Raw genomic sequence first — 25,625 nt, 5'->3', positions numbered from 1 at the left:
TAACCGATCTCTTAGCTCACTGCTCTTAACTCCACAGACAAACCTATCACGCAGTGCTTCATCTAAATGTAGCCCGTGGAATTAGATACCACACAGGACACAATTACTTCCGGGGTTCTTGTAGCTTTAATTTTATTGTTTGAACCTTCGAATGCAGATCGTTTTACTGAGTGCATACATTCCTGTGTCTTTCGAGCAAACAGCTCATAAATGTTCACAGATGTGGCAAGTTTAACAGAAAAGATTTTAAAAAAAGGGAAATAATAAATACAAAATACGGTGCAAAATACGGCAGTGGACTATGTACGTTAAACAGGGTTTAACAAAGACATGTGGAACTTCCTGAAGATCGCGCAACTTCTCACTCTGTCAGTTACCTTGTCATGCCTGCAATGGCGAACAGCGGTCGACGGCTCGCGCCCAAAATCACCGAACATCAACTCCAGTAGCGTCCTTACTTACTACGGAGTCAGAGCCTCGTCACACCGCAATCTTCAGGCGCTCCACACAAGAAAAAAAGAGAGAATACCCAAGATGCACTTGGATAACTTGCACGGAGTTACAATAAAAGTCCGCCACTGCCACTTACTGGTCAAAACATGCAATGACAACCAAAACTATAAAAATACACTCACAATCTGCCTCACAATTTAAATACATCAAATGACATTTTACATGGCTTGACAGTGTAACAAATACATATATTAACAGTTAAACTATACTAAATTTAAGTGGAAAATCATTTAACATATTTAACAGATTTACCACCCGGCTACATACTCCCCTGCAAATATAGTCAACGTCCTCGGTGACTACGAAACATGAACTGACTCAAATACTCCCTGCAAGGCCTTTTCAAAGAGAGCAGCACCCAGGCTTGTCAAAACCTTAGAGACCATGTCTGTGCTGACTGAGACTGCATTACAGGCTGACTTTGGCAGATGAAATGGGTTTGAATGAGATCCAGCCATTTCCCGCTTGCTTTTCCTAATGGCAGGTTTAGGTGCATAGGTTCTACGTCCTGCTCCACCAGCATCCTCTGTTAGTGCAGGCCTGTCCCTGTTTTCAATAATGGGCAAGTCACTGTCGCTAACGTTTGGATGCACATCATTAACACATTCTGTTTCTGTGCCACAATTTCTCATATCTGAATAACCTTCCTCAGGTCCTTCACCGTCACTCTCATCTGTGGGTGCTGTCACAGGTAAACTAACACTTTCGGCTGCAAGAGGCAGGTTAGGTACTTGCACAAGCCGGCGAGGGATGACTTCCTCAACAATAACAAAATCCGCCTCAGGTGACTCAGGCTCATCCTCAGCTACAGGCTGTGTAGTGGTCTGTAACCTAGTTCTAGTTCTTGGTTTGGGAACTGGTTTCGCACAAGGTCGCAACTCTGACCTATGAACTCTTTTAATGGGACCTCCCTCAAAAGGTTCAACAGTGTGTGTGGTACCCTGGATGTCAACTACCTTGTAGACTGTTGAGGTCCATGTGTCCTGAATCTTATGTCTACCTGGGGGTCTGTGACGTAGGAAAACCAACTGACCAATGTCCACAGGAGGACAATACACCTTCTCATTTTGCAGTGAGATCCTCTCAGCTGCCTTCTGCTCTGAGTACTCTCTGGCTCTCTCATGTGCCTGTCGGAGTCTCTCCTGATGAACAGACAACCAATCCTGTTTCCTGTCTGACACACACTCACGCCCTAATAAAGCATCTACTGGGAGATGTGGCTGTACCCCGAAAAGCAAATAATAAGGCGAGTACCCTGTGGTGGAATGAGGAGTGACATTATAGGCATATACTACTTCAGACAGATGCTCTGGCCAACGCTTTTTTTTCTCTGGTGGGAGTGTCCTTAACAAGTCATGGAGTGTGCGATTGTAACTTTCACACTGACCGTTTCCCTGTGGCCTGTAGGGAGTTGTCCGTGTCTTTTTAACCCCATAGAGTTTGCACAGCTCTGCTATAATTTCACTCTCGAAATTTCGACCTTGGTCTGAGTGCAGTCTCTCTGGGACCCCATATTTCATGAACCACTCCCTGAGCAAAACTTTAGCTGTAGTGTCAGCCTTCTGGTCTTTGGTAGCATACGCTTGTGTGAACTTTGTAAACACATCGGTCACAACAAGGACATTTTCACGGCCATCTGAAGCTGCCTCCAACACTGTAAAATCAACAGCCACCACTTCTAGAGGTCGGGAGGCCAGGAATGCCTGAACTGGAGCATGGATTTTTGGCTGAGGCATCTTGGTCAAAATGCACCGCTCGCAGTTTTTAACCCAGCTTTCCACATCCTCGCATAGCCCTACCCAAAAACACCTCCCTCTTAGCAAGTTTACAGTGCGCTCTATGCCCTGATGTCCCATGTTGTTATGTACATTTTCTAGAACTTGGTCCCTCAAACAACTAGGCACGAGTAACTGCCACACTTCTCCATGACGTGGGTCTGTGATAACCCTGTACAACAACCCTTCTCGTTGTTGTATGCACCTCCATTGTTTCAACAATCTTTTCACTTGACTAGACAGGGCTGCTCTCTCTCTGGGACATGGCCTCCTCCCCCGATCCCAAAATGCCCTAAACTCTTTTAGGGTGGGGTCACCGGCCTGAAAACCTACCAGCTCCTCTCTGGTATAACCTGGCAGTGTGGGGGTGTTGCCCTGTTTAGTACCTGTCTCACCAGACCTCGACTCCCCAGCACGGATCTGTCTCACTTTGTAACACTCCAGACCTCTAGAGACAAGACCAGGATCCAGAACTGTTCCTCGCTCAATCAGGTTACACACAGTGATACAGTCGTCAAAATCCGAGTCAGGGTCTGTTTCAGGCTCCCCTGCAAACTCCTGCCTAGAGAGAGCATCTGCGGCGGCATTACTGCAACCAGGACGGTACTTAACCTCGAAATCAAAAACAGACAGTTGCGCTACCCACCTCTGCTCTATAGCACCTAACTTGGCTGTCTTGAGGTGGCAGAGGGGATTGTTATCAGTCAGGACAACAAACTTTGAACCAAGCAAGTAACCCCTGAATTTTTCAGCAACTGCCCATTTTAAGGCAAGCAGCTCCAACTTCATGCTACTATAATTTCGGTCATTCTTCTCAGCCTGGCGTAGTCTGCGGCTAGCATATGCTAGGACACGTCTGGTGTCACCTTGCTGCTGACACAATACAGCGCCTAATCCATGCTGACTAGCATCTGTCTCAACTACAAATGGTTGTGTGAAATCGGCAAAACCCAAAATGGGAGCAGAGGTAAGTTTTTCCTTTAACTGCTCAAAGGAAGAGTCACACTCTGGTGTCCACATATTACAAAACTGGTGACCTACTTTCCCTGTTTTTTTCACACCTGAACATTTGTTGACTAGGTCGTGCAGTGGCCCGGCAATCTGTGAGAAGCCTTGAATGAATCTCCTGTAGTAACTACAGAAACCCAAGAACGACTGCAGCTCTTTGGCAGTGGTTGGGACCTTCCAGTTCTTAACAGCAGAGACCTTGGAGGGGTCAGTTCCTATACCTTCTGCTGACACCTGATGACCCAAAAACTTTACTGACTGTTGTAGAAAAGCACACTTCTGCAACTTCACCTTAAGGCCCGTCTCTGCCAGTCTCTTAAACACAGTCTCAAGTCTCTCCAAATGCTGCTCAAATGTCTCTGAAAAAACCAAGATGTCATCTAGGTAGACCAGGAGTATCTGAAAAATGAGATCATTCATAGTAACTTGCATAAGTCTCTGAAATGTAGCTGGACCGTTACAAACACCAAAAGGCATTCTCACGTACTCATACAGACCAAACGGTGTAGTAAATGCAGTCTTAGTCCGATCTCTCTCATGCATAGCTACCTGGTGGTATCCGCTCGCCAGATCTATGGTCGAAAAGAACTTTGCCCCTCTCAGCGCATCAAAACTCTCATCAATTCTCGGGAGCGGGAATGCATCACGTCTTGTCTTTGAGTTGAGTTTCCTGTAATCGACACATAGCCTCAGACTACCATCTGCCTTTCTCACTAGTACTATGGGCGAAGCATAAGCACTAGAGCTTTCTTGAATGACCCCTTTTTTAAGCAGCTTGCCAATATGTTCCCTGACTTCACTGTACTGTGTGGGTGGGATTCGTCTGTATGGCTGTGTTACAGGTATGTCATCTGTCAGATGGATCTCATGTTGTACTTTGTCAGTGTGGCCTAGATCTTCATCTTCTGTTGCAAACACAAAAGAGTACTTCTCCAGTAACAAAGTCAGCTGTGCTTGCTGTTCTGGGCTACCACAAAAATTGAGCTTGCCGAGAATTTCCTGCACATCTGTCGGTGTTTCGGGGTGTTCACTGATACTCACTTGTTCAGTGTCTGCTGAGATTCTCTGGAACTGTACCTCACAAAGCTCATCACTTTTCACACAGTCTACCTGAGTCAAAACCCCTAGCCTAGTCCGTGGCCCTAGCCAGATATCTTCATCAGACATGTTCATGACTCGGACTGGAAAAATGTGATTGCCCGATGAAACCAAAGTAGGCACAACAACCAAACCTCCAGGAACGGGGACACCCACAGACTCCAGCAACAAAAAAGAACCATCCTCACTCACAGTCCTGAGTCCCCTAGCCATAACTGTAGCAGCAGATGAAGCAGGTATATGGACTACATCCTTACCAGCTACCCTAGCGAAAGAGAGTCTGTCTGTTGCATGTACTGCATGAAGATGATTAAAAGCCTCTCTCCAGTTTGAGTCAAACCTCTCCTGCAGTGTGGTGTCAAACTCAGTGTGTACTAGCTCTCTGCATTTTTTGACAATGTTCATCCCTATTAGACCTGGAACAGAGGAAGAGTGTTCAGAATCTTTAACTATCAGAAAACCTCGCTCTGGGATAGTCAGACCCATGGCTTCTACATCAAGCTCCACATAGCCCATATAGGGTATGTCTAATCCATTAGCTGCAGTGATCTTTAACCACTCAAATGCCGGGTGAATGTCTTCGCCTTTCACTGACAGGTGTTCCCTGAAAAAACTCTCAGAAATTGTACTGACCTGGCTACCAGTGTCAAGTAAGCAGGACACTGTAACACCTCGTAGTTTCACCTCAACCGTTTTACATTCTCCGACTGCACGCTCTAAGATCCTGCTTCTGTCTGGAGTCTCTTTTGGTGAGCCAGCTTCCTCCCCTCGAGTTGTGTGGCTCATGACAACTGAGGGTGCGAGTTTTCCTGCACTACATAAGAACTAGGTGTTGCGTCCCCTTGACCCCCTCTGGCCTGTGAGCATTTTCTTGCAATGTGACCTATGCCTCTACACTTGAAACAGATAGGCTGACCATCTGGTGTGAACTTTGGCTGGGGTCTAGGTCGTGGCTTGGGCTCTAGGAATGTCTGTTGAGTGCTGCGCTTACTCAGTTTACCTACAGCAAAGGCTAGATCAGCGAGTGTTTTGCCTAACTCTGCTAGCTGTTTTTCCTGATGGGCTACTGCTCTCCGAACATCATTTAATGCAATACCTTGGTCATTGTTTGTTTTAATAATAGAGCACTGGGTTTCCGGAACCTCTGATGTAACTTGGTTGCTCTTTATGACCCTGGGACGATGAGACCTGCTGTCCTCCATCTCCCACAGGAGGGCCTCGCTCCTCACATCTAGAAGACTGCTCTCCGGTTTGTCCCTAACCATTTTCCTGAGTTCACGCCTGAGTGCTGCTTCTCTTAAACCCTCAATAAACCGGTCTCTGAGCACAGTTTTCTCATTAGGTATTACATCTGTGGACTGTTTCACTACAGAGCTCAAAATCTGGGATAGTGCATGGGAGTAGTCACGGAGGTCTTCTCCATCAGTTTGGTTACGGTTGTAAAAGGTCTGCAAAAGCTGTGTGGAACTGCGCTTTTCCCCAAATGCATTGCTCAGGTAAGAGTATAAATCACTGGGCCCCACTGACTGACCCCTCATGCATAGTCGCACCTCTTCCAATGCAGGGCCATGCAATAGAGATAGTATATAGTCACATTGTTCTTCTGTTGTTTGCTCTCTGTATCTTAAAACCCTTTCAACCTCTTCAATAAACTCTTCGACAGATCTCCTGTCTGTACCACACTCCCCACTAAATGCTTGGATCTGGCGTTCTCTTGGAACGTAGATGTATGAACGTGTGGGTGCACTGTTATCACTTGCTCTCTGAGCCCTTGCTTCACCATTTAACCTGGTGAGCTCATCTCGCAGTCTGGCAAGCTCTTGCATGGTGGTCTGCATTTCTTTTGTAGCACCTTCACCTATACCCATTATGCCACCTGAGGTGTGGCCATTATCATTACGTGAACTCCCTTCATCACCAGAATCACTAGACATAATGATATATTAATCTTTACTCAGTCCAGTATAAATGAGGATATTTAGTTCAAAACCTGGTTCAAGGATACTACAAGGACAGTCTTTAACTTGGAGCCTTGCTGGATCTTGGTCTTTGTAGCTGAAGTTAGCGCTGGAGTCCTCTGCGCTGGTACGACTGAGTCGTGTGAAACAGGAAGCACCAGAACCTCTTAGATGCCCTCACGTCGTCTCTCGCTGGTCACCACCTCCACGGCAGGATGGCTTCAGACTCAACACCAACGGACGTCACCAGCAATCTTCACCACTGCCGTATTTTTTTTTGAAGTAAAAATAAGCCACTCTGTTGCCAATTTAAAAAAAAAATGTTTTAGCTACACCCCACTCCTGGTACCAAAATTATGTAGCCCGTGGAATTAGATACCACACAGGACACAATTACTTCCGGGGTTCTTGTAGCTTTAATTTTATTGTTTGAACCTTCGAATGCAGATCGTTTTACTGAGTGCATACATTCCTGTGTCTTTCGAGCAAACAGCTCATAAATGTTCACAGATGTGGCAAGTTTAACAGAAAAGATTTTAAAAAAAGGGAAATAATAAATACAAAATACGGTGCAAAATACGGCAGTGGACTATGTACGTTAAACAGGGTTTAACAAAGACATGTGGAACTTCCTGAAGATCGCGCAACTTCTCACTCTGTCAGTTACCTTGTCATGCCTGCAATGGCGAACAGCGGTCGACGGCTCGCGCCCAAAATCACCGAACATCAACTCCAGTAGCGTCCTTACTTACTACGGAGTCAGAGCCTCGTCACACCGCAATCTTCAGGCGCTCCACACAAGAAAAAAAGAGAGAATACCCAAGATGCACTTGGATAACTTGCACGGAGTTACAATAAAAGTCCGCCACTGCCACTTACTGGTCAAAACATGCAATGACAACCAAAACTATAAAAATACACTCACAATCTGCCTCACAATTTAAATACATCAAATGACATTTTACATGGCTTGACAGTGTAACAATTACATATATTAACAGTTAAACTATACTAAATTTAAGTGGAAAATCATTTAACATATTTAACAGATTTACCACCCGGCTACATAAAAATGTTCCAAATTTGCATGTGGCTGCTAACTGTCTCAAACTTGCAATGTACTCACTTATTGTTTCGTTTTGCTTTTGGTTTCTTCCGTGAAACTTGCATCTCTCGGCAATAAAGTTGGTTTTCGGGATGTAGTGCTTTTCTAGCATTCCCACCAGTACTTCATATGTTTTACCCGATGGCTTATCTGGGGCACACAAATCCATCAGCAAGCTATGTGCCCTTTTTCCTACCACCGTAAGAAATGCCGCTTTGGTTTTCTCATCTCGAGTGTCCAATCCATTTGCTGCGAAGTACTGCTCTAACCGCTGGCGATAACTATCAAAACTTTCCTCACTTTCCTCGAAGTGGAAATCTTCTGGCTTACCGAATGCCATCTTCTGTTCGACGGTCCTTTCACTCACCGAACGGCTCTCTCTGGTTGTTCGTCGTTGACTTCTGCCTCGATGGAGCTGCTTGACATGCTAACTCTGTGACTTCCAACTTAAACATCCCATCCTCGTCGCCAAACTGTGGTGTATGAAACACTAATATTGTTCTAAACTGTTTAAGTAGATAACTGGAAAGTGCACACGGCAGACTTATGACACTAACGTAGTATATTTATTCTTACGCTGTAACAACCTAGCTATACCGAGTAGAGCGGAGTACCAAGAGAGCGCCCTGGTGGCGATTCTGCCTTATATACTGTAACGTGCATGGATAAGAAGACGCGCTGGCCGCTGGCTTGCGGGTCTGACCCTTCAGTCGAGCGGTTAGCGATGCCCTCTGCGGTGCGGGCGATACGGGTTCGCTTCCCGGCCGCGGCAGTTCCTGTGGTTGCGTTGTCCCCCGAATTCGCTACAATACTCTTCAGGAACAACCAATAGCTGACCTCCACCTCATTCAGCACCAATCACATTTGTCTGTGCACATTCAAAACCAACCAACCCACACTGGTTAGTATTCTGTGTTGGGAACACCACAGAAACGCTGACTACTGGACCCATATATCACAGCTGGAGTGTTAAAAGTCCAAATGGGTGGGCTCAGGGGAGGTGTGCGTGCGTGCGTGTGTATGTGTGGGGGGGCGTTTTCCATTATATATATATTTTTACCTCTGTTACAAATTCAGGTATCATCACATTTTTCTTGGTTAGCTTAACTTTGACTAAGCAATTTAATCATTTTATGTAGGGTGTAAAAGCAATACTTGTTAATTGTTTTCCAGTGCTGGTGTTTTCTTTTTGCTGATATGTGGATACAGGACTGAGACTTTAAAGTAAGAGCAGTGTGTGGAGTAAAATAGGGGACTGATGTAATTTTGGATGGTTGATACAGGGCAGAGGTCAAAGGGAGTAAGAGGTAATCCCATTTGAAATGTTACCATTACGCAGAATAGGAGAGGGGGGGCATCCCTTATGTAAGTAATTGAGGAGAGCACTACCAGCTAAGTTTAGAGAACCATTTCACAACAGGGGTCGTTGGTTAATTTTTTTTTTTGCTTCATGATAACTTCACAAGATAGCACTGTGCCTTGCTCACAGCCTCAGCTCACTTTGCAAGTTTGCAAAATCATGATGTAAATTCATGAAATCCAAAAATATTACAGTAACTTGTTGCCTTTGTGCAGCCCCCCCCCCCCAACATGATTAAAAATGGCCTTGTGCAAATAAAACAGGGTTCAAACTCTGTCACATGCGCTGTTTTTTTTATCAATCAGGGGTCTCTCTGTTAGTGACTTGGTTATAATAATAATAATAATAATCATCATCATCATCATCATCATCACCTATAACAGCCATTTATTTATGTGTGTTTATTTTGAGTCAATTCACCTTTTGGTCAGTAGGTGACAGTTTCTTATTGTGGCAAGTGCATGTATACATGTGGGTTAATGAGGTCAGGCGTGGACGCTAGGTGGCATACAGTTTTTTGACTGCGTCCGAGGCGTCGAGGATAGGGTAGCAGTGTAAAGGTACTATAGGCTACCTAACTGTGAGAAAGATGAAGTTTGATGTACTTGAATGCAAAGAAACGCTGTAAAAGAAGTGTGTGAGTAATAAATGAAGAAGCAAATCAACGGTAACGTCTGGACATGGTTTGTGTATGCAACAGCTGATGCCGGCACGCGTCAATTACTTTCACTGGCACGCACCAGTGACTTGTTGGAAAGCCACCTACATCGTCATTACATTTACATAGTGCTTTTCTAGACACCCAACGGCAGTCGTAGAACTAGTCCAACCTGCTCCAACACCACACATAATGGCAGAAAAAAAATCATTGAACAGTGAGGTAAAAAAAAAAAACCCATCATGTTTCCTTGAATGTAAATGTAATACATTTCCTAAAATGTTGATTTGAGTATTTTACGCAGCATACTGTAGCAGCCTGCACTAACAGTTTATGACTCTATTCTGTCCCTGATGAGTGTTTCATCTACGCACAAACTGACAGACAGCTAACGAACAGGATTCAGAGAAAAGTCCAACGCAGTAAGTGTTTTACTGAGTCCTCGTTTTTCTTCTTTTCCTTTTTTGTAAAAAATTAAATAAATGCAAAGTTACAATGCTTTGGTTACAAACTGTTCTCAAAATACAGCACAAATGAAATAGTCCATGGGCCAGACGATATTTCGGTACACTCAAGGTGGCAAAACTTACTTATAATTTTTGAAAGGATCCATGTCTGTAGATGATATTTTGGTATGATAACCATTCCTGAGTGGCAGCTGTATCACAGTTATCAGCTCATGAAGTTAACCACCCGCTAAACTAAATTGCATTTTAGACGCTGGTGCATATCCTGGTTTAGCCTCATGGTCAGGACATTTTCCAATGTTCTATAATATTGTCTTTGGTATCATTTTAAAGGGGACCTTCTTAGCTTTCATTCAAGCCCTGTTGTGGATATTTCTCACAAATATAGAGGTCACTTGAGCTCTTCAACCCGTCAATAACACACATCTTTCTGCAATTTTCGCCTAAACTATATACTTTCTTTTAGCCCTGTGGCCTCTAGGAATATCAGGGACACAAAACACAAAAACTGGAATACTCACAGGACTGTAAAGATTCAGAAAATGTATAATATACCCATACTATTTCATTGTGTGAGGTGATTGTGAGCCTTAAATGAGAACTAGACCAAAGCCAGTTAGGTCACAAACTGGTCTCTATACATTTGTTTAAATACACAATCAAAATACATGATAAAAAGGAATACCATAGTGAGGTAATGAACTATTTTAATATTTTAAACAACATTGACTTTTACATATACTTAGTCAATGATACATGTAATCCCATATCATTAGTGGGTATATGTAATGGTAATGGGTAGGGTAATGGGTATATGTGAATATGGTTACCTTATTGTTATCAAGCTCTGGGTAACCAAGTCCAGAATCAACATCCTGTGCATCAATAGACTACTATCACAGTAATACCATCAGAATCATCACACTGTCATTCATCAAACTGCTCGTTTCTCTCATCATCTGACTCCCCAAGTTCAAAGTCCAGTTCTGGACCATCCTGCTGTTTTTGGTTACTGCAGGTCTGTAACCTGCACATGTCTGTGCATGGAAGTCCATTTGACAGGCACATGCAGCTTGGCATTTTGCATGAATGCACACACTTGCATGTTAGCAATTCCAAGACCACATCTGGTGCAGGTGGGGAGCGCATCCAGTAAATGGCCAGCTTGCCTTCATCGTCTGTCCATCCATACTCAGTAGGGCTTGGCACCACAGGGTTAGCCTGCAGACAGCACTTCCATATTGCTGCCTGATAGTTGGCTCGTTGAACATGCATAAAGAGACAGTCTCTACATGGTGGCAGCTGGCTGGACTCAACCTCTCCCCTTTTGGTGCAGAAGAGCTGGTAACGCAGTTTGTTCACCTCAGCAGTGCTGCTATTAGCAACATACATCCGACAGGTGAACTGCTCAATTTTCTGGAACAGCTCATCACTCACATTCCATGTCTGTCCCAGTTGACTAAAAGTCTCTTGGCAGGAAGTGTGCTTTCTCACTATCTTCAGGGCATTCAGCTTCCCTCGACCAGCGAATACACTGACAGTGTCGCAGCCTGTGAAGGCATGTAAGCCAATTAGGCTGTCACAGATGCTGTCTCCAAGTGAACTTGCCAGTTTGGTGATGTCGACAAACCGTGTGCGGTTCTGAGTCCCACACTTCTGGTAGATGGGACAGGTGATGTCCTTCTGGAAGCCAAGACAAAGCACCATGACATCAGTGTCCTCAGCTGTGATGATAACTGACTTTGAGCCCGCATTTGCTGCATGCAATGCATGCAGGAGCAGACGGGTGTCAGCTTCTTCATGTGTGGAGTGCAGTTCTGCTGCTTCCTCACACCCATCTTCTGTCAACTTGTAGCAGGTTTCCTCACAGGTCATGTACAACACCTTGCCATGCAGCATAGCTCTGTATCGTGGGAGTTTCCACTCTTCCACCAGAAACTTGATGAGACTGGTCTTGTTGGAGGAACTGCACAGAAATTTTCTCCACTGCTGGACGTGGTGTCCCCCTGCAAGATTCTTGTACTGGAGAGTGATGTCTCTACCCCGGTTCAGTCGTTCAGCATCGTTGATCGAAGTCTGGTGATAGACATCAAAAACAACATCAATCCTCCCACTCTGTGCTCCCTCATGGAGGACCTGGGTCAAGGCTGACTCTGCCACCTGTGCAAAGGTTTTGTTGTTGCCATTCATTTTTTGGACCAGGCTCATCCCATCAATGATGGAAGTAGATGGGATTGGGATGTCTTCTGCAGGAGATACATTCTTTTCAAGCTCTCTGGCAAGTGCAGCCTTGTTTGTTTTTCGTAAGGACCCATCAGCATTTGCCAGTGCCCATGGTAGTGGGCCCAATGGGTAGGCAAGGACACCCTTCAGATTCACCTTCCTGCTTTCAGCCACCAGGATCATGTGACTGAAAAGGTTTCTATCTGCCTTCAGAACCACATCCTGTGCTTTCTTTCCATGAGCTTGTTTTGTGCTGACATTGGAGAATGTTTTCAGACTTTGCTTGGTCATCTTGTCATGGAATTTCACAGGTGGTGGGTCTGCATCTAACCTTGTTTGCTGGAATGCTTGGTAGGCCTCTTCTCCTTTCTCAAGAGCTCTCAAGAGATCTATGGTCACATCAGGTGGAGCCATGTTGCCAGTGGAGAGGCTAACCAAATCAATCTCATCAGGGGACATAGGATTGAGCCAGTTATTCTCCATAAGGTCCATGAGAGACTGGACATCTGCTTCATCTCTCTTGATCCTTGGACTCTGTAGATCTGGATGAGACCATTTGCACCTGCCTTGACCTGTCAGGTCTCTCAGCTGTCTGAGGTACATGCTTCTATACTCAGCTGTGAGATAATATTTGGTCACAGCTCCTGGCTTCAAGCTGAATCCCTTTGTCCCCCCAGCTGTTTGGGTGTCTTTGTTCACCGTTTCTTCTATAGCTTGGTCAACAGGGATTCGGCCAAAGGGATTGGTGGAGCCCAGTTGGACTGAGAAGCCTCCTTCCATGAATTCTGTGTACACATCTGGGTGTGTGATGGGCAGCTCAGACATCTGGGTGTAGTAGTAGGGGAGGTAGCGTGCATAATTCATCCTGTCATAAGCAAAGCACCATGGGATCATTGCTCGAATGCTAGCCAAGTGTAGCATCCAGTCTCCCTCTCTGGATGCTCGGATGAGCCCCAACAAGATTTCAACCATGTCCAAATAGGACATCCAGAAGTTCGAGAGGCTGCCGTTTCCACCTCTAAGGAACTCACGGTAGACTTCAAATGGATCCATGATGCGTGTACAAGAGCTGTTCTCGAGGACCTCCTTCAAAGCATGTTGTGAGACTTCTTTCCCAAGGCTGTCAATGGTCTTCAGTGTCTCATTCAGGTGAACCATGTCATTCCTGTGAGTTTCTTCCAACCAGGACAGGAAACCATTCAAAGTCAGTCGCATTAGAGCCTCATACAGGAGCTTGTGTAGTCGCACTGCCCTGTTGTACTTGCGGCCATCCATAACACCAGCAATTGAGCCTTCTGCAATCATGCCAGACTCAATGCAGAGGTCTTTGAGTCCAGCATCTTGGAAACGCTTTCCTATTATTGCCAGCAGTGCGCAGATGGTGTGGAATACCCCAAGCCTAACGATGATATCATGGAACTTGTCATGGTGTTTCCATGTGATCTCGACAGCCTTCGCATACAGGGCTTGGTCAAAGACACAGACAATCTTCCTCAGGCCTAAGGACTGCATGATGCTCAGTGACTGGTTAAGCACCTCGTTGACAGTAGACATTTGTGTCGCTGGAGCATTGATGGTAGGCAGATAGCCTATATTGTCGGGGATGACCGTCATCTCTCCTCGAGTCAGGATGTTGAAGCCTGTCCAGCTGCTGACTGACTGTTCTTCTTGTTGTGAAATGCGTGCTAGGACCCAAAGAAGGTTTTTCTCTCTGGCAAGCTTAGTATTGGCTGCAGTATCGGCATCTGACTTTTTGCTTTGTGGTGGCCCTACCCGTTGTCCAGCATTGTAAGTTGGTAACATTGGTGGGGGTCCATCAATGCTTCTCTTCTTTGTTTTGGGAACAGTGGGCATGGGTAGGACAGGAAGTGGGTTGACTGACTTTGCTTGCACAGCAATCCCATTGACTCTGTGAGATGTTCCCTCACCACTGACAGTTTCTTCAAGACGGTCGATATTGTCCCAGGCTAAAGTTGTGAATATGCCAGGATGGATGTTAGCTGGAAGGGCAATGCCACTCCCTGATGATGAGAGTTTCTGGAGACACAGGGCAGTGTTGATCTCTTCCATCTGTGAATAGGACACACTGTGACCAAGTCGGTTGAGGATGTTTATCAACTCTACATTTCCTGTCAACGATTTGACACTGAATGGCAGAACAATGTGCTTGGAAGGCTTGGTATTTCCACATGTCACTGCATATACTATGTCATGGCCAAATGACTGCAGAAGGCACTGCACTCTCTGGGATGCATGATCAGGATCATTTGAGCCTGTGAGTAGAGAGTACAGGAAGATAATGAGCGACTCTGGAATGGTAGGACATTCTGTTTCTGGTTTGACTTCAGGCGGCCAGGTTTGAGGAACATCTTGACTTTTAATGTCTGCTCTCAATTTGATGGCTTCTTTGGCTATAACATCTTGTGCACTGACACTTTTCAGGGTCTGCAGCTCCCTTTTGAGAGACTGATTTTCTTTGGCAAGTTCCCTCATGGACAAGTTATCAGGATAGAGGAGGAATTTTCCTTTCTCATCAGGGAATATCTGCAAGGCTCCAGCAAACTCACTCTCCAGGTTTCGCCTTATGTGCTTCTTGGTTGATTCCTTGACTTGGGCAATGCTTTGGGAGTTCATTGAAGCTACCAGTCTAGAAGAGAGATCAGTCATTGTCATCACTTGAGGATTGCCAAAAAGCTCCATCCTGATGAAGAGGAACAGCTCATTGTATGCCTTATTCACAGCAGCTTCATACTGGGCTGCAGCATCATCATCTTCATTGCTGGCAACCTCTCCTTTGGAAACCTCTTCTTTGGTGTAAAGTCTATAGCATGACCTGTGGTAGTGCCCTTCAGCTGCTACAAGGTCTCTACTCACAATGGCAAGGATTCTGCTGTCCCTTTTCTTTGTGGCTGCACTCCTGATCTTTGCATCAGCTCGCAGTTCTCGACACTGCACCAGTACTTCTCTCGTATTCTGTCTCTTGGAATATTTGCTGTTTTTCTGACAAAATATGCACTCTTCATCATAAGTCCTAGATGTACTTGGAGCATGTCGAGCTACTCTCTTAGATTGTTTCTCTTCAGCAGAGACACAACTTTTCTTTTCTTTTGCAAGGAGGCCATCAAGAATTTGCTTCATAGTGAAGATACTGCGACACTTTCTGTGGTAGTAGATTGCTGGAATCTGTCCCTCAGGAATGTCTTTTGCCAGTTTCAAAACTGGTGCATGATTTCGTATCTGAGCTGCCCTGAGCAGAGTTCTCCATGAGTCGACACTTTGTAGTGAAACCAGCTTATCTGTATCATCAGAACAGTGGATAATGCACTCCACCCGTGGGCGCTTTGGTATTGGGTAAAAACTTGCTTGTTCACCAGTGGCCATATTCAGTCAGTTTTCACCTGCCACATACAAACAAATACATGTAACTTAGGTGTATGAACACTACTAAAACAAAGTTTACTTTGCTTCACCAGCGTCATATTACCATTATTTATCTTACATAGCCACAAATAGATACATTACCTAGTTGCTATGCAACAGCTGTATTTTGTCCACATGAGGCCGCTAAAATCAACACAAGATGAAAGTTCCTCGTAGCCACTTTAACTAATCATATTAACATATACATTAAAAGAACATGCTAACATTATGGGAAATTAGCTTACAATCTTCTCCAGAGTGAGACAAGAAGATAGATACCAGTTTCCTCTATATGTGTTTAGTAGAAAGCTATCTGGCTGCACGTTAGCCTAGCTTAGCATAATGAATGGAAGTACACAGTACTGGTTATCCTTGGTTGTTGGCCAACTAAGAACTGTCCCAGAGTTTAAGCTAGGCTAATCAGTACCAGGGGTGTTGAAATGCTATATTTGTAAAAATCTGGGCAAATACACAATTGTGAGAGGCACAGAAACAGGTTTCCTGAAAGAAAAATGAAATAGCTGCTCATTTGGAAAGGTTATCATGTATTATTTTACTTCTGTTAGTGTACCAAATAAAATGGCACCAGTGAAGTTGTGTCACCTTGGGTGATATCGATATCTGGTCTGACCCATGGACTAACTGGCTTTGGTCTAGTTAGTTTCTTAGTAATAATGCCCTTCTAATTTAAGGTTCACAATCACCTCACACAATGAAATAGTATGGGTATATTATACATTTCCTGAATCTTTACAGTCCTGTGAGTATTCCAGTTTTTGTGTTTTGTGTCCCTGATATTCCTAGATGCCACAGGGCTAAAAGAAAGTATATAGTTTAGGCGAAAATTGCAGAAAGATGTGTGTTATTGACGGGTTGAAGAGCTCAAGTGACCTCTATATTTGTGAGAAATATCCACAACAGGGCTTGAATGAAAGCTAAGAAGGTCCCCTTTAAAATTATACCAAAGACAATATTATAGAACATTGAAAAATGTCCTGACCATGAGGCTAAACCAGGATATGCACCAGCGTCTAAAATGCAATTTACTTTAGGGGGTGGTTAACTTCATGAGCTGATAACTGTGATACAGCTGCCACTCAGGAATGGTTATCATACCAAAATATCATCTACAGACATGGATCCTTTCAAAAATTATAAGTAAGTTTTGCCACCTTGAGTGTACCGAAATAGGAAATTTTGGGCTCTGGCCCATGGACTAAAAGGAGGGGTCAGGGTTCAGGGAGGGGAGTTGTGTACGAATGTGTAGTGGTATGAGTGCGTGTATGCATAAACAGGTAAGGTGAATTAAGAAGATGCATGTATGATACAGGTGGTATGGTGGCGCAGTGGTTAGCGCGGTCACCTCACAGCAAGAAGGTCCTGGGTTCGAGCCCTGGGGTAGTCCAACCTTGGGTTGCCCCAGGTCGTCCTTTGTGGAGCTTGCATGTTCTCCCCGTGTCTGCGTGGGTTTCCTCCGGGGGCTCCGGTTTCCTCCCACAGTCCAAAGACATACAGGCCAGGTGAATCGGCCATACTAAATTGTCCCTAGGTATGAATGTGTGTATGTGTATGTCGGCCCTGTGTGATAGTCTGGCAGGGTGTCTCCCCATCTGCCACCCAATGACTGCTGGGATAGGCTCCAGCATCCCCACGACCCTGAGAGCAGGATAAGCGTTTCGGAAAATGGATGGATGGATGTCTGATAGAGCGTATACAAGGGTTTCGAACAATTCACTGTCTCAATATAGCCACATGACCGGGCTCCACCTTTTAATAAATATTTCTTTCTGGAGTCTCAGAGTATGTTATTTATTCTGTCTGGTATATTTCCCATACTTTCTTAGTCCCCTCCTTTCCCTTTTTTTTAATTATTCATGTCTTTAATTTATACCGCCATAAAAACTAACACTTCAAACTGAAGTAAAGGGTTTTGTTTTTTTGTTTTTATTTTTTATTTTTTAATTTCCGTTCGTTAATTAATCTGTATACCATATAGGTACAACTGAAAGAAAAAAAAGAACAGCAGGCAAAATTGTGAATCTGGTTGTATAAATTGTTGAAATTGAAATAAAAACTAAGTAAAAAAACCCCATCACAAATGAATTCTCATTGCTTACAAATACCCTAAGTGCACACGCTGCGACAAGAAGCAACATTTAGCTTAGTTTACCATTTTTAACCTTAGCAAGCAAAATGATCACAAAATAGCATTGTTAATCCAAACGTCTGAATTCCAAATTATCAATATGCACATTTGCACAAAATACAGAAGAGGTAACAAACTTACAAGCAAAGGCTCTCCAAGGCACAGATGTAAAGAAAGATGGGAGAGGAGCTTTCTGACTGACGTATGGAGAAATTCTTGCAAACTGCCGTCTATTCCTGGTTGACTCAAGAGTATCCTTCTGCAGCCTGCAAGATTATAAAGTTACGCCCACTTCATTCACATTCAGATTCAGACTTTATTCATCCCAGAAGGGCAATTCAGTTTTACAATCTACCCAGACCACACACAAACTCGCAGACAAGTGGCAATCATCAGTATGTCAGAGACAATAGACACATCAGTACATGGGCAAGAGATGCACACTGTCACCCTCGTCTGGCCTTGCATGTGGACTCCCACGAGGACCAGGTGAAGGGTAAAAATTCACATACGTTAAAAGAATGAATAAAGCATCCTAAGATGCATTGCACGTTACATTCCAATACAATATTCAGTGAACATACAGGCCCACAAGGTATGTGAAAAACAAAACAAGGTATAAACCAACTATTGTGGTTTAAAACAATATAAAGCATTCGTTTAAAATGACTGCTCTCGGCATTTGACAGCCTGATAGCAGAAGGAAAGAAGGACTTAAAATAACAATTTGTTTTCCCAGGGGGCGCTATAAAGCACCGGCCGGAGGGCATTACAGCAAATTCACTAGACAGGACATGGTCAGACTGGCTAATAATCCCTTTTGCTTTCTGGGCCACACGTTTCTCCCAGAGGGAGCACAGGTCTCTCTGCTGAACTCCGATTATTTTGGAGCAGACCTTAACAATACGGCTATTCCTGTCCTTCACAGACAACCCATTAAACCAACAAATAGCAGAAAAAATTAAAAGACTTTCAATAAATGACTGGTAGAAATTACATGAGATGGTGTTACAGACATTAAAGGAGTTAAGCTCCTGCAGTAAGTGAATTCTTTGTTGTCCACGCTTGACAATTGAATCTGTGTTCACATCGAACTTCAGTTGAGAGTCGAACACAGTTCTGAAGTACTTATAATAAGTGTCAACCATTTGAACATCCTCACCATGTATCATGCTGTAATGACCTACTTTTCACTCTCACAGATGATAACACCGTTTCTGAATTAGCCGTGGAACTTTGGCATGTTTATTTCGCTCCATGCATAACGTGCACATAATCCGACTGACCCTCGTCTACCTTCCCACTCCCATGGCTGCTCTGTTTACTATCCCATAACTCCCTGTGTCCTTAAAGGTGTATTCCTCTAATACTGAACATCACATCATTTAGTTACATATTTTCAGTCGACGCAAGAGAGTATTTTTACGGGCTCGTGACAGTGTGTTAGGTGTTTTCCAGAAGAGTGTGCCACTGTCCTGTTCTGGCCACAGTCTTTTCACCAGCACATGGTCACCCACTTTCAGAGCAGGGGATGGGCGACAGAAGTGTTTGTCGTGATGCCCTTTCATCTTCTCTTTTGCTTGTGTGTCTCTGGCTCTCATGAGCTTGTCTGGAACTGTGTTTTGGACATTGGGTAGTGTTGTGCGCACCTGCCTACTCATGCTAGCTTTGGGGTTGTCACTGTTCTTCCTAAAATCAATGGTAAGTTCCTTAGTTTTTGACACGTTAAGGTCAAGGAAGTTTTTATCACACCAATCAACAAGGGCAGGTAGGGCACAACCCTGATCTGACTCTGAGCCCTGAAGAAGAGACAAACGTGCGGTATCGCCAGAGAATTTTACCAGGTAACCAACCTCTTTAGAAGACCTGCAGCTGTCTGTATACAAAATAAAAAGCAGGGGGGAAAGACGCAACCTTGGGGTGAGCCGCTGTTTGGACTTAACTCCATTAACTAAAACCTGCTGGGTTCTGTCTGTTAAAAATGTTAAAAGCAACATTAGCTTGATAAGCAAACTGCAAGGGGTCCAATTTACCATCAACTAGGGAGGCAACCTCATCTTTTAAAGTTTTCTCAATGTTTTTCATTGCAAGTGATGTAAGTGCAACAGGTCTGAACTCATTAAGTTCTCTGGATTTTTTAAAAATTATTATTATTATTTCAGAATAGGGATTATAGTGGATGTTTTCCAGACCTAAGGTAACTGGCGACAGTTGGCACACATCTGAAAGAGTTTAGTGAAGACCTCACTGAGCTGGTCAGCATAGTAGCGCAGAGTGCACCTGCATCGGGGCCAGCAGCCTTCCTTATGTTAATTTCCTTAAATAAGGCTGTAACACGTTCTTGAGATATCACAATATTATTCTGAGGTACAAGGGACTCCTTCAACCTATTAACATTATGAGTAAAATAAGACCTTTCAAAGTGACAGAAAAAATAACTAAAAGTGTTTGACAGATCAGCATCCTCCACTCCATTAACACTGATAAGTTGCTTGGTCTCACTTGCATATTGGTTAATGGAGGCCATTGATTTGATCTCTTGCCAGGCTGCTCTGAGGTCACCATTGCTATACTGTGTTTCTGTTATTTTCCATGCTATACCCACTTCAAGTTATGCCCCTTCTGACTACAAGTTATGTCCATTTTCTTAAAAGTATATGACCCTCTGAGGGCATTTTGGCCTTCACCTGTTTCTCATTGTGGCATACTTGTTTTCTTTCATCTGTTCAAATCTATTGTAATTAGCTACTACAAAGGAAAAAAAACAATTAAGGAAAATTCAGTTTTGAAGAATAAGGTATGATGTTCAATGAGCATTTAAAAAGCAGACTTTGCATTAAGAATGAAAAGTATAACTAATTACTGACAGATCAAAACCTGTGATTAAAAAAAAAGAGAGCTTTTTTGCAAATGATAGTTTATAGCATTAAATTAACACTCTTCCATCCATTATCCGAACCACTTATCCTGCTCTCAGGGATGCTGAAGCCTATCCCAGCAGTCATTGGGCGGCAGGCAGGGAGACACCCTGGACAGGCCGCCAGGCCAACACATTTTATAATAATTTTTTACTCTTTATACATGCAGTGGTGATAATTATTCATCAACTAATTACTTTTATAATAATGTTTTTCTCTATTTATGTGCAGTGGTGGTAATTATTCATCAAATCCTTAAACAAAGGGAAACAGGCTTTAAAACAATAATTTTTGTCCGCTTCTTTCCAGCTCACCAGCTGCTTAAAAGAGATGGATGAGCACATGACTGATCATTGTAAATCTAGCTGGGCTTTTTTTATTTTCTTTGATCAAAATGTTGCTGTAAGTCATTTCACCACATAGAGTACTGGTGAGTTGAGGTGTCTGCACCCCTAAAATTCTTCTCAGCAGGTGCAAAAGCAGGAAGGCAAAACTGTGCAGAGCAGTGGGCATGGAGTCCCTCCACCGCAGAGTACGAAATAACTGAAAGTGTTGTTTGGCACATGAATATCTGGATGAGTATGCCCTCTGTGGGCAGCAGGGTACTTTTATCATCTACTATATAGAAGATACATTTCCATTAAGACAATTACACATTGAAGTTACTGGCTTTTGCAGTGTATACCTACTTGTGGACTATAACAATAAATTTACTGCACATAATGAGTGTACAATTCATAAATTTCAATATTGGTAATACTTGAAATATATGACAATCATGCTCTTCCTGCTATGTTGCAAAAATTATGCTGGCTAACAATTAATAATATTAGCCCAAGTATATGTAAATGCATGTCAATGAGGCAGAGAACAGAATGAAATTAATTTTGTCAGTTTGGACACATATTCAGGACATATTTGGGAACTACTGCAGTAATCAGAATCAGAATCAGAATGATGAAGCCATTGATGGTAGAGTTGAAGTGGTTACTCAGAAAGTCTCTACAGCCACATAAAAAAAAAGCCAATGCTGCAGTATCCTGCAAGATCATTTTCAGAGTAGAATCCTTACCGTTTTCTCCTCTGTCCATATCCCTTGTAGTCTTCTCAGTCTTTTTTTTAAAGAGAACTACACTGAATGCAACAGGAGATTAGATGCAGAGTTCTGTAGGTCCTCTATACTCCTCTGAAAATGCATTCTACTTCCCCACATCTGATGACAAAAGAGCAGAAGGGTTAATGTGTAAAACTTACACTACCGTTCAAAAGTTTGGGGTCACCCAAACAATTTTGTGTTTTCCATGAAAAGTCACACTTATTCACCACCATATGTTGTGAAATGAATAGAAAATAGAGTCAAGACATTGACAAGGTTAGAAATAATGATTTGTATTTGAAATAAGATTTTTTTTACATCAAACTTTGCTTTCGTCAAAGAATCCTCCATTTGCAGCAATTACAGCATTGCAGACCTTTGGCATTCTAGCTGTTAATTTGTTGAGGTAATCTGGAGAAATTGCACCCCACGCTTCCAGAAGCAGCTCCCACAAGTTGGATTGGTTGGATGGGCACTTCTTGCGTACCATACGGTCAAGCTGCTCCCACAACAGCTCAATGGGGTTCAGATCTGGTGACTGCGCTGGCCACTCCATTACCGATAGAATACCAGCTGCCTGCTTCTGCTCTAAATAGTTCTTGCACAATTTGGAGGTGTGTTTAGGGTCATTGTCCTGTTGTAGGATGAAATTGGCTCCAATCAAGCGCTGTCCACTGGGTATGGCATGGCGTTGCAAAATGGAGTGATAGCCTTCCTTATTCAGAATCCCTTTTACCCTGTACAAATCTCCCACCTTACCAGCACCAAAGCAACCCCAGACCATCACATTACCTCCACCATGCTTAACAGATGGCGTCAGGCATTCTTCCAGCATCTTTTCATTTGTTCTGCGTCTCACAAACGTTCTTCTTTGTGATCCAAACACCTCAAACTTGGATTCATCCGTCCACAACACTTTTTTCCAGTCTTCCTCTGTCCAATGTCTGTGTTCTTTTGCCCATCTTAATCTTTTTCTTTTATTGGTCAGTCTCAGATATGGCTTTTTCTTTGCCACTCTGCCCTGAAGCCCAGAGTCCCGCAGCCGCCTCTTCACTGTAGATGTTGACACTGGTGTTTTGCGGGTACTATTTAATGAAGAGGCCAGTTGGGGACCTGTGAGGCATCTGTTTCTCAAACTAGAGACTCTAATGTACTTATCTTCTTGCTCAGTTGTGCAACGCGGCCTCCCACTTCTTTTTCTACTCTGGTTAGAGCCTGTTTGTGCTGTCCTCTGAAGGGAGTAGTACACACCGGTGTAGGAAATCTTCAATTTCTTAGCAATTTCTCGCATGGAATAGCCTTCATTTCTAAGAACAAGAATAGACTGTCGAGTTTCAGATGAAAGTTCTCTTTTTCTGGCCATTTTGAGCGTTTAATTGACCCCACAAATGTGATGCTCCAGAAACTCAATCTGCTCAAAGGAAGGTCAGTTTTGTAGCTTCTGTAACAAGCTAAACTGTTTTCAGATGTGTGAACATGATTGCACAAGGGTTTTCTAATCATCAATTAGCCTTCTGAGCCAATGAGCAAACACATTGTACCATTAGAACACTGGAGTGATAGTTGCTTGAAATGGGCCTCTATACACCTATGTAGATATTGCACCAAAAACCAGACATTTGCAGCTAGAATAGTCATTTACCACATTAGCAATGTATAGAGTGTATTTCTTTAAAGTTAAGACTAGTTTAAAGTTATCTTCATTGAACAGTACAGTGCTTTTCCTTCAAAAATATGGACATTTCAATGTGACCCCAAACTTTTGAACGGTAGTGTAGGTTCAGATTTTTTTCATGTGAAATTTTCTGTAGCAGTGTTTCCTCGGTATTCATTTAGCAGTAGTGTCCCACCACGGCAAGGGGATTTACCACCACTGCAAGAGAAATGTGAAATTAAAATAAACACTTATTATCTAAAACAAAAAAAATTGTGTTTTAGAAGTAACGATTATATTACAATTAAAATCCGAACCTCAACTTGAATCATAACTTGGGCCCAAATATATAAGACAGATAAAGGACAAATGTAGAATTGTCACTCAAAAGCACCACAGCTGCACAAAAATTACAGAGGGAAACACTGTGGTAAACCAGTATAGAAAACAATCAAATTAGGTGACATTTACAAGCTTATACAGGTTCTCCTGTAACCTTGGTACTGAGACAAACAGAACCACTTGTTTCTAGTTAGATGTCACGTACTGCTCATGTTTTGCATACGACTTATGTTTTGCCTACAACCAACCCTTCTGCTGCTGGTGGCGCGTCCTTGGTGCTGAGACAGTGGCTGCTTTCTCCATGTTTACCTTGGTCTAGAAGCAATATCATAGATGGTGCAATATCATAGATGGCAACGTCTGGGAATGTTCAAATGACAGCAGAATATCGGCATAATCTCGTGGGCTTTCGGCTCTTATGTTGAATTTGACCGAGTTCACGATGCCACAAGGACACATGATCACCGCCCAGCCACCTTGACATGGAAATACACACGATTAGTGTGGTCATTAACCTGTCTTCAGGTACATGTAGACTCATTGTGACAGGTTTACAGCAATTAAGTATTTTCTTAAGTCACTAAAAAAATACTTAATTGACTAAGAATGACAAGGTCATGCAGATGACCTTGCCATCCTTACTCCCTGTAGCGCTGGTCACAAGCAGCTCCTTGATATACATTCTGTGTATGGTGCGGAGCATGATATCAAATACAATGCTAGTAAGAGTGTTGTCATGATCTGCAGAACCAAAGAGGTCAATCATCTAAAATTTCCTGATTTCAAATTGTCTGATAATAATCTTAGGGTATATAATATGGTGAAATATCTCAGGCACTATATTACTCAACAAATGACAGACGATGATGATATTTATAGGCAATGCCGCGTGATGATGCACAAGCAAACACTCAGTCACACAAGTTTGGTCAGTGTTCAGTTAGTGTGAAGATGTCTGTGTTCAGAGCATTATTGTGCACCACTTTATATTGCACACCTGTGGTCAAACTATAAAAAAGCAAGCTTACAGAGGCTTCGAGTAGCTTGTAATGATGCAATGAGAATACTACTAAAAAGACCTAGATGGTTTAGTGCAACTGAAATGTTTTTGGCTGCAGGAGTCAGTACCTTTCGGGCTCTTCTAAGAAAGCTCGTGTATAAATTTATTTGCTGGCCCAATGACTCTGATAATGTAATCATCAAGTTTAACTAATATAAGACTCAGTGCCACACGCTACCAATCCCGGCAGTGGGACCACTGGTAAAGCTGTCTTCTTATAAGACACTGATTTGTTCCATTTATGTTATTTATTGTGTTTAGTCTGTGTATTGTCTGGGGTTTGTACTTTGCCTATTTGTCTTTGTCTGTTATGGACCCTGAGTCTGCAATTGAATTGAATTGAACTACATAAATGATGGAACTACATATATGTCGGACACTTATCAGATTCTCCCCAAACCTTTTCAAACACTTGGTCATAAGTGCTCTTTGTTTTCATCTCCTCCCTCAAACAGAGGAGAAGGTCCATTTTGGAGACTTTTGAGTCGAAACCACATTCTTCTACTAGTTTCCTCAAAGCCTCAACCTGTGTAAACGTAGATGCAACAAGTCATTAAGTTTTTAAAGATTTTTTTTTGGCATTTTTGCTTTATTTTGATAGAGATACAGGGTTCATTACATTAAATTACATTACATTATAGTCATTTAGCCGACGCTTTTATCCAAAGCGACTTACAATAAGTCCAATTAACGTAGGAAATCAGGAGAACTACTAGTCATCAGAGGTCATAAGTGCATCTAAACAAGAATCTAAGAGCAAAACCAGTGCTAAAGTAAAAGTTCAAGAAAGGTTTTTGTTTTTTGTTTTTTTAAATGAGTGAATA

At 43.0% G+C, this 25,625-nt stretch overlaps 1 protein-coding gene across 1 annotated transcript in view; it reads right to left on the bottom strand.

Moving 5' to 3' along the window:
- Positions 1-25,625, bottom strand: part of LOC130120362 (hemopexin-like) — a 50,397-nt gene that overhangs the window by 18,207 nt on the left and 6,565 nt on the right. Inside the window, exon 2 of the mRNA XM_056288909.1 lies at positions 17,873-17,961. Coding sequence (XP_056144884.1) covers positions 17,873-17,961 — 89 coding nt within the window. The remainder of the gene's footprint in view (positions 1-17,872; positions 17,962-25,625) is intronic.

Source organism: Lampris incognitus, chromosome 11 (assembly GCF_029633865.1).
Source record: "Lampris incognitus isolate fLamInc1 chromosome 11, fLamInc1.hap2, whole genome shotgun sequence".
Lineage (NCBI taxonomy): Eukaryota > Metazoa > Chordata > Actinopteri > Lampriformes > Lampridae > Lampris > Lampris incognitus.
The sequence above is the reverse complement of the archived record's forward strand: the minus strand, read 5'-3'. Positions and strand labels throughout refer to the sequence as shown.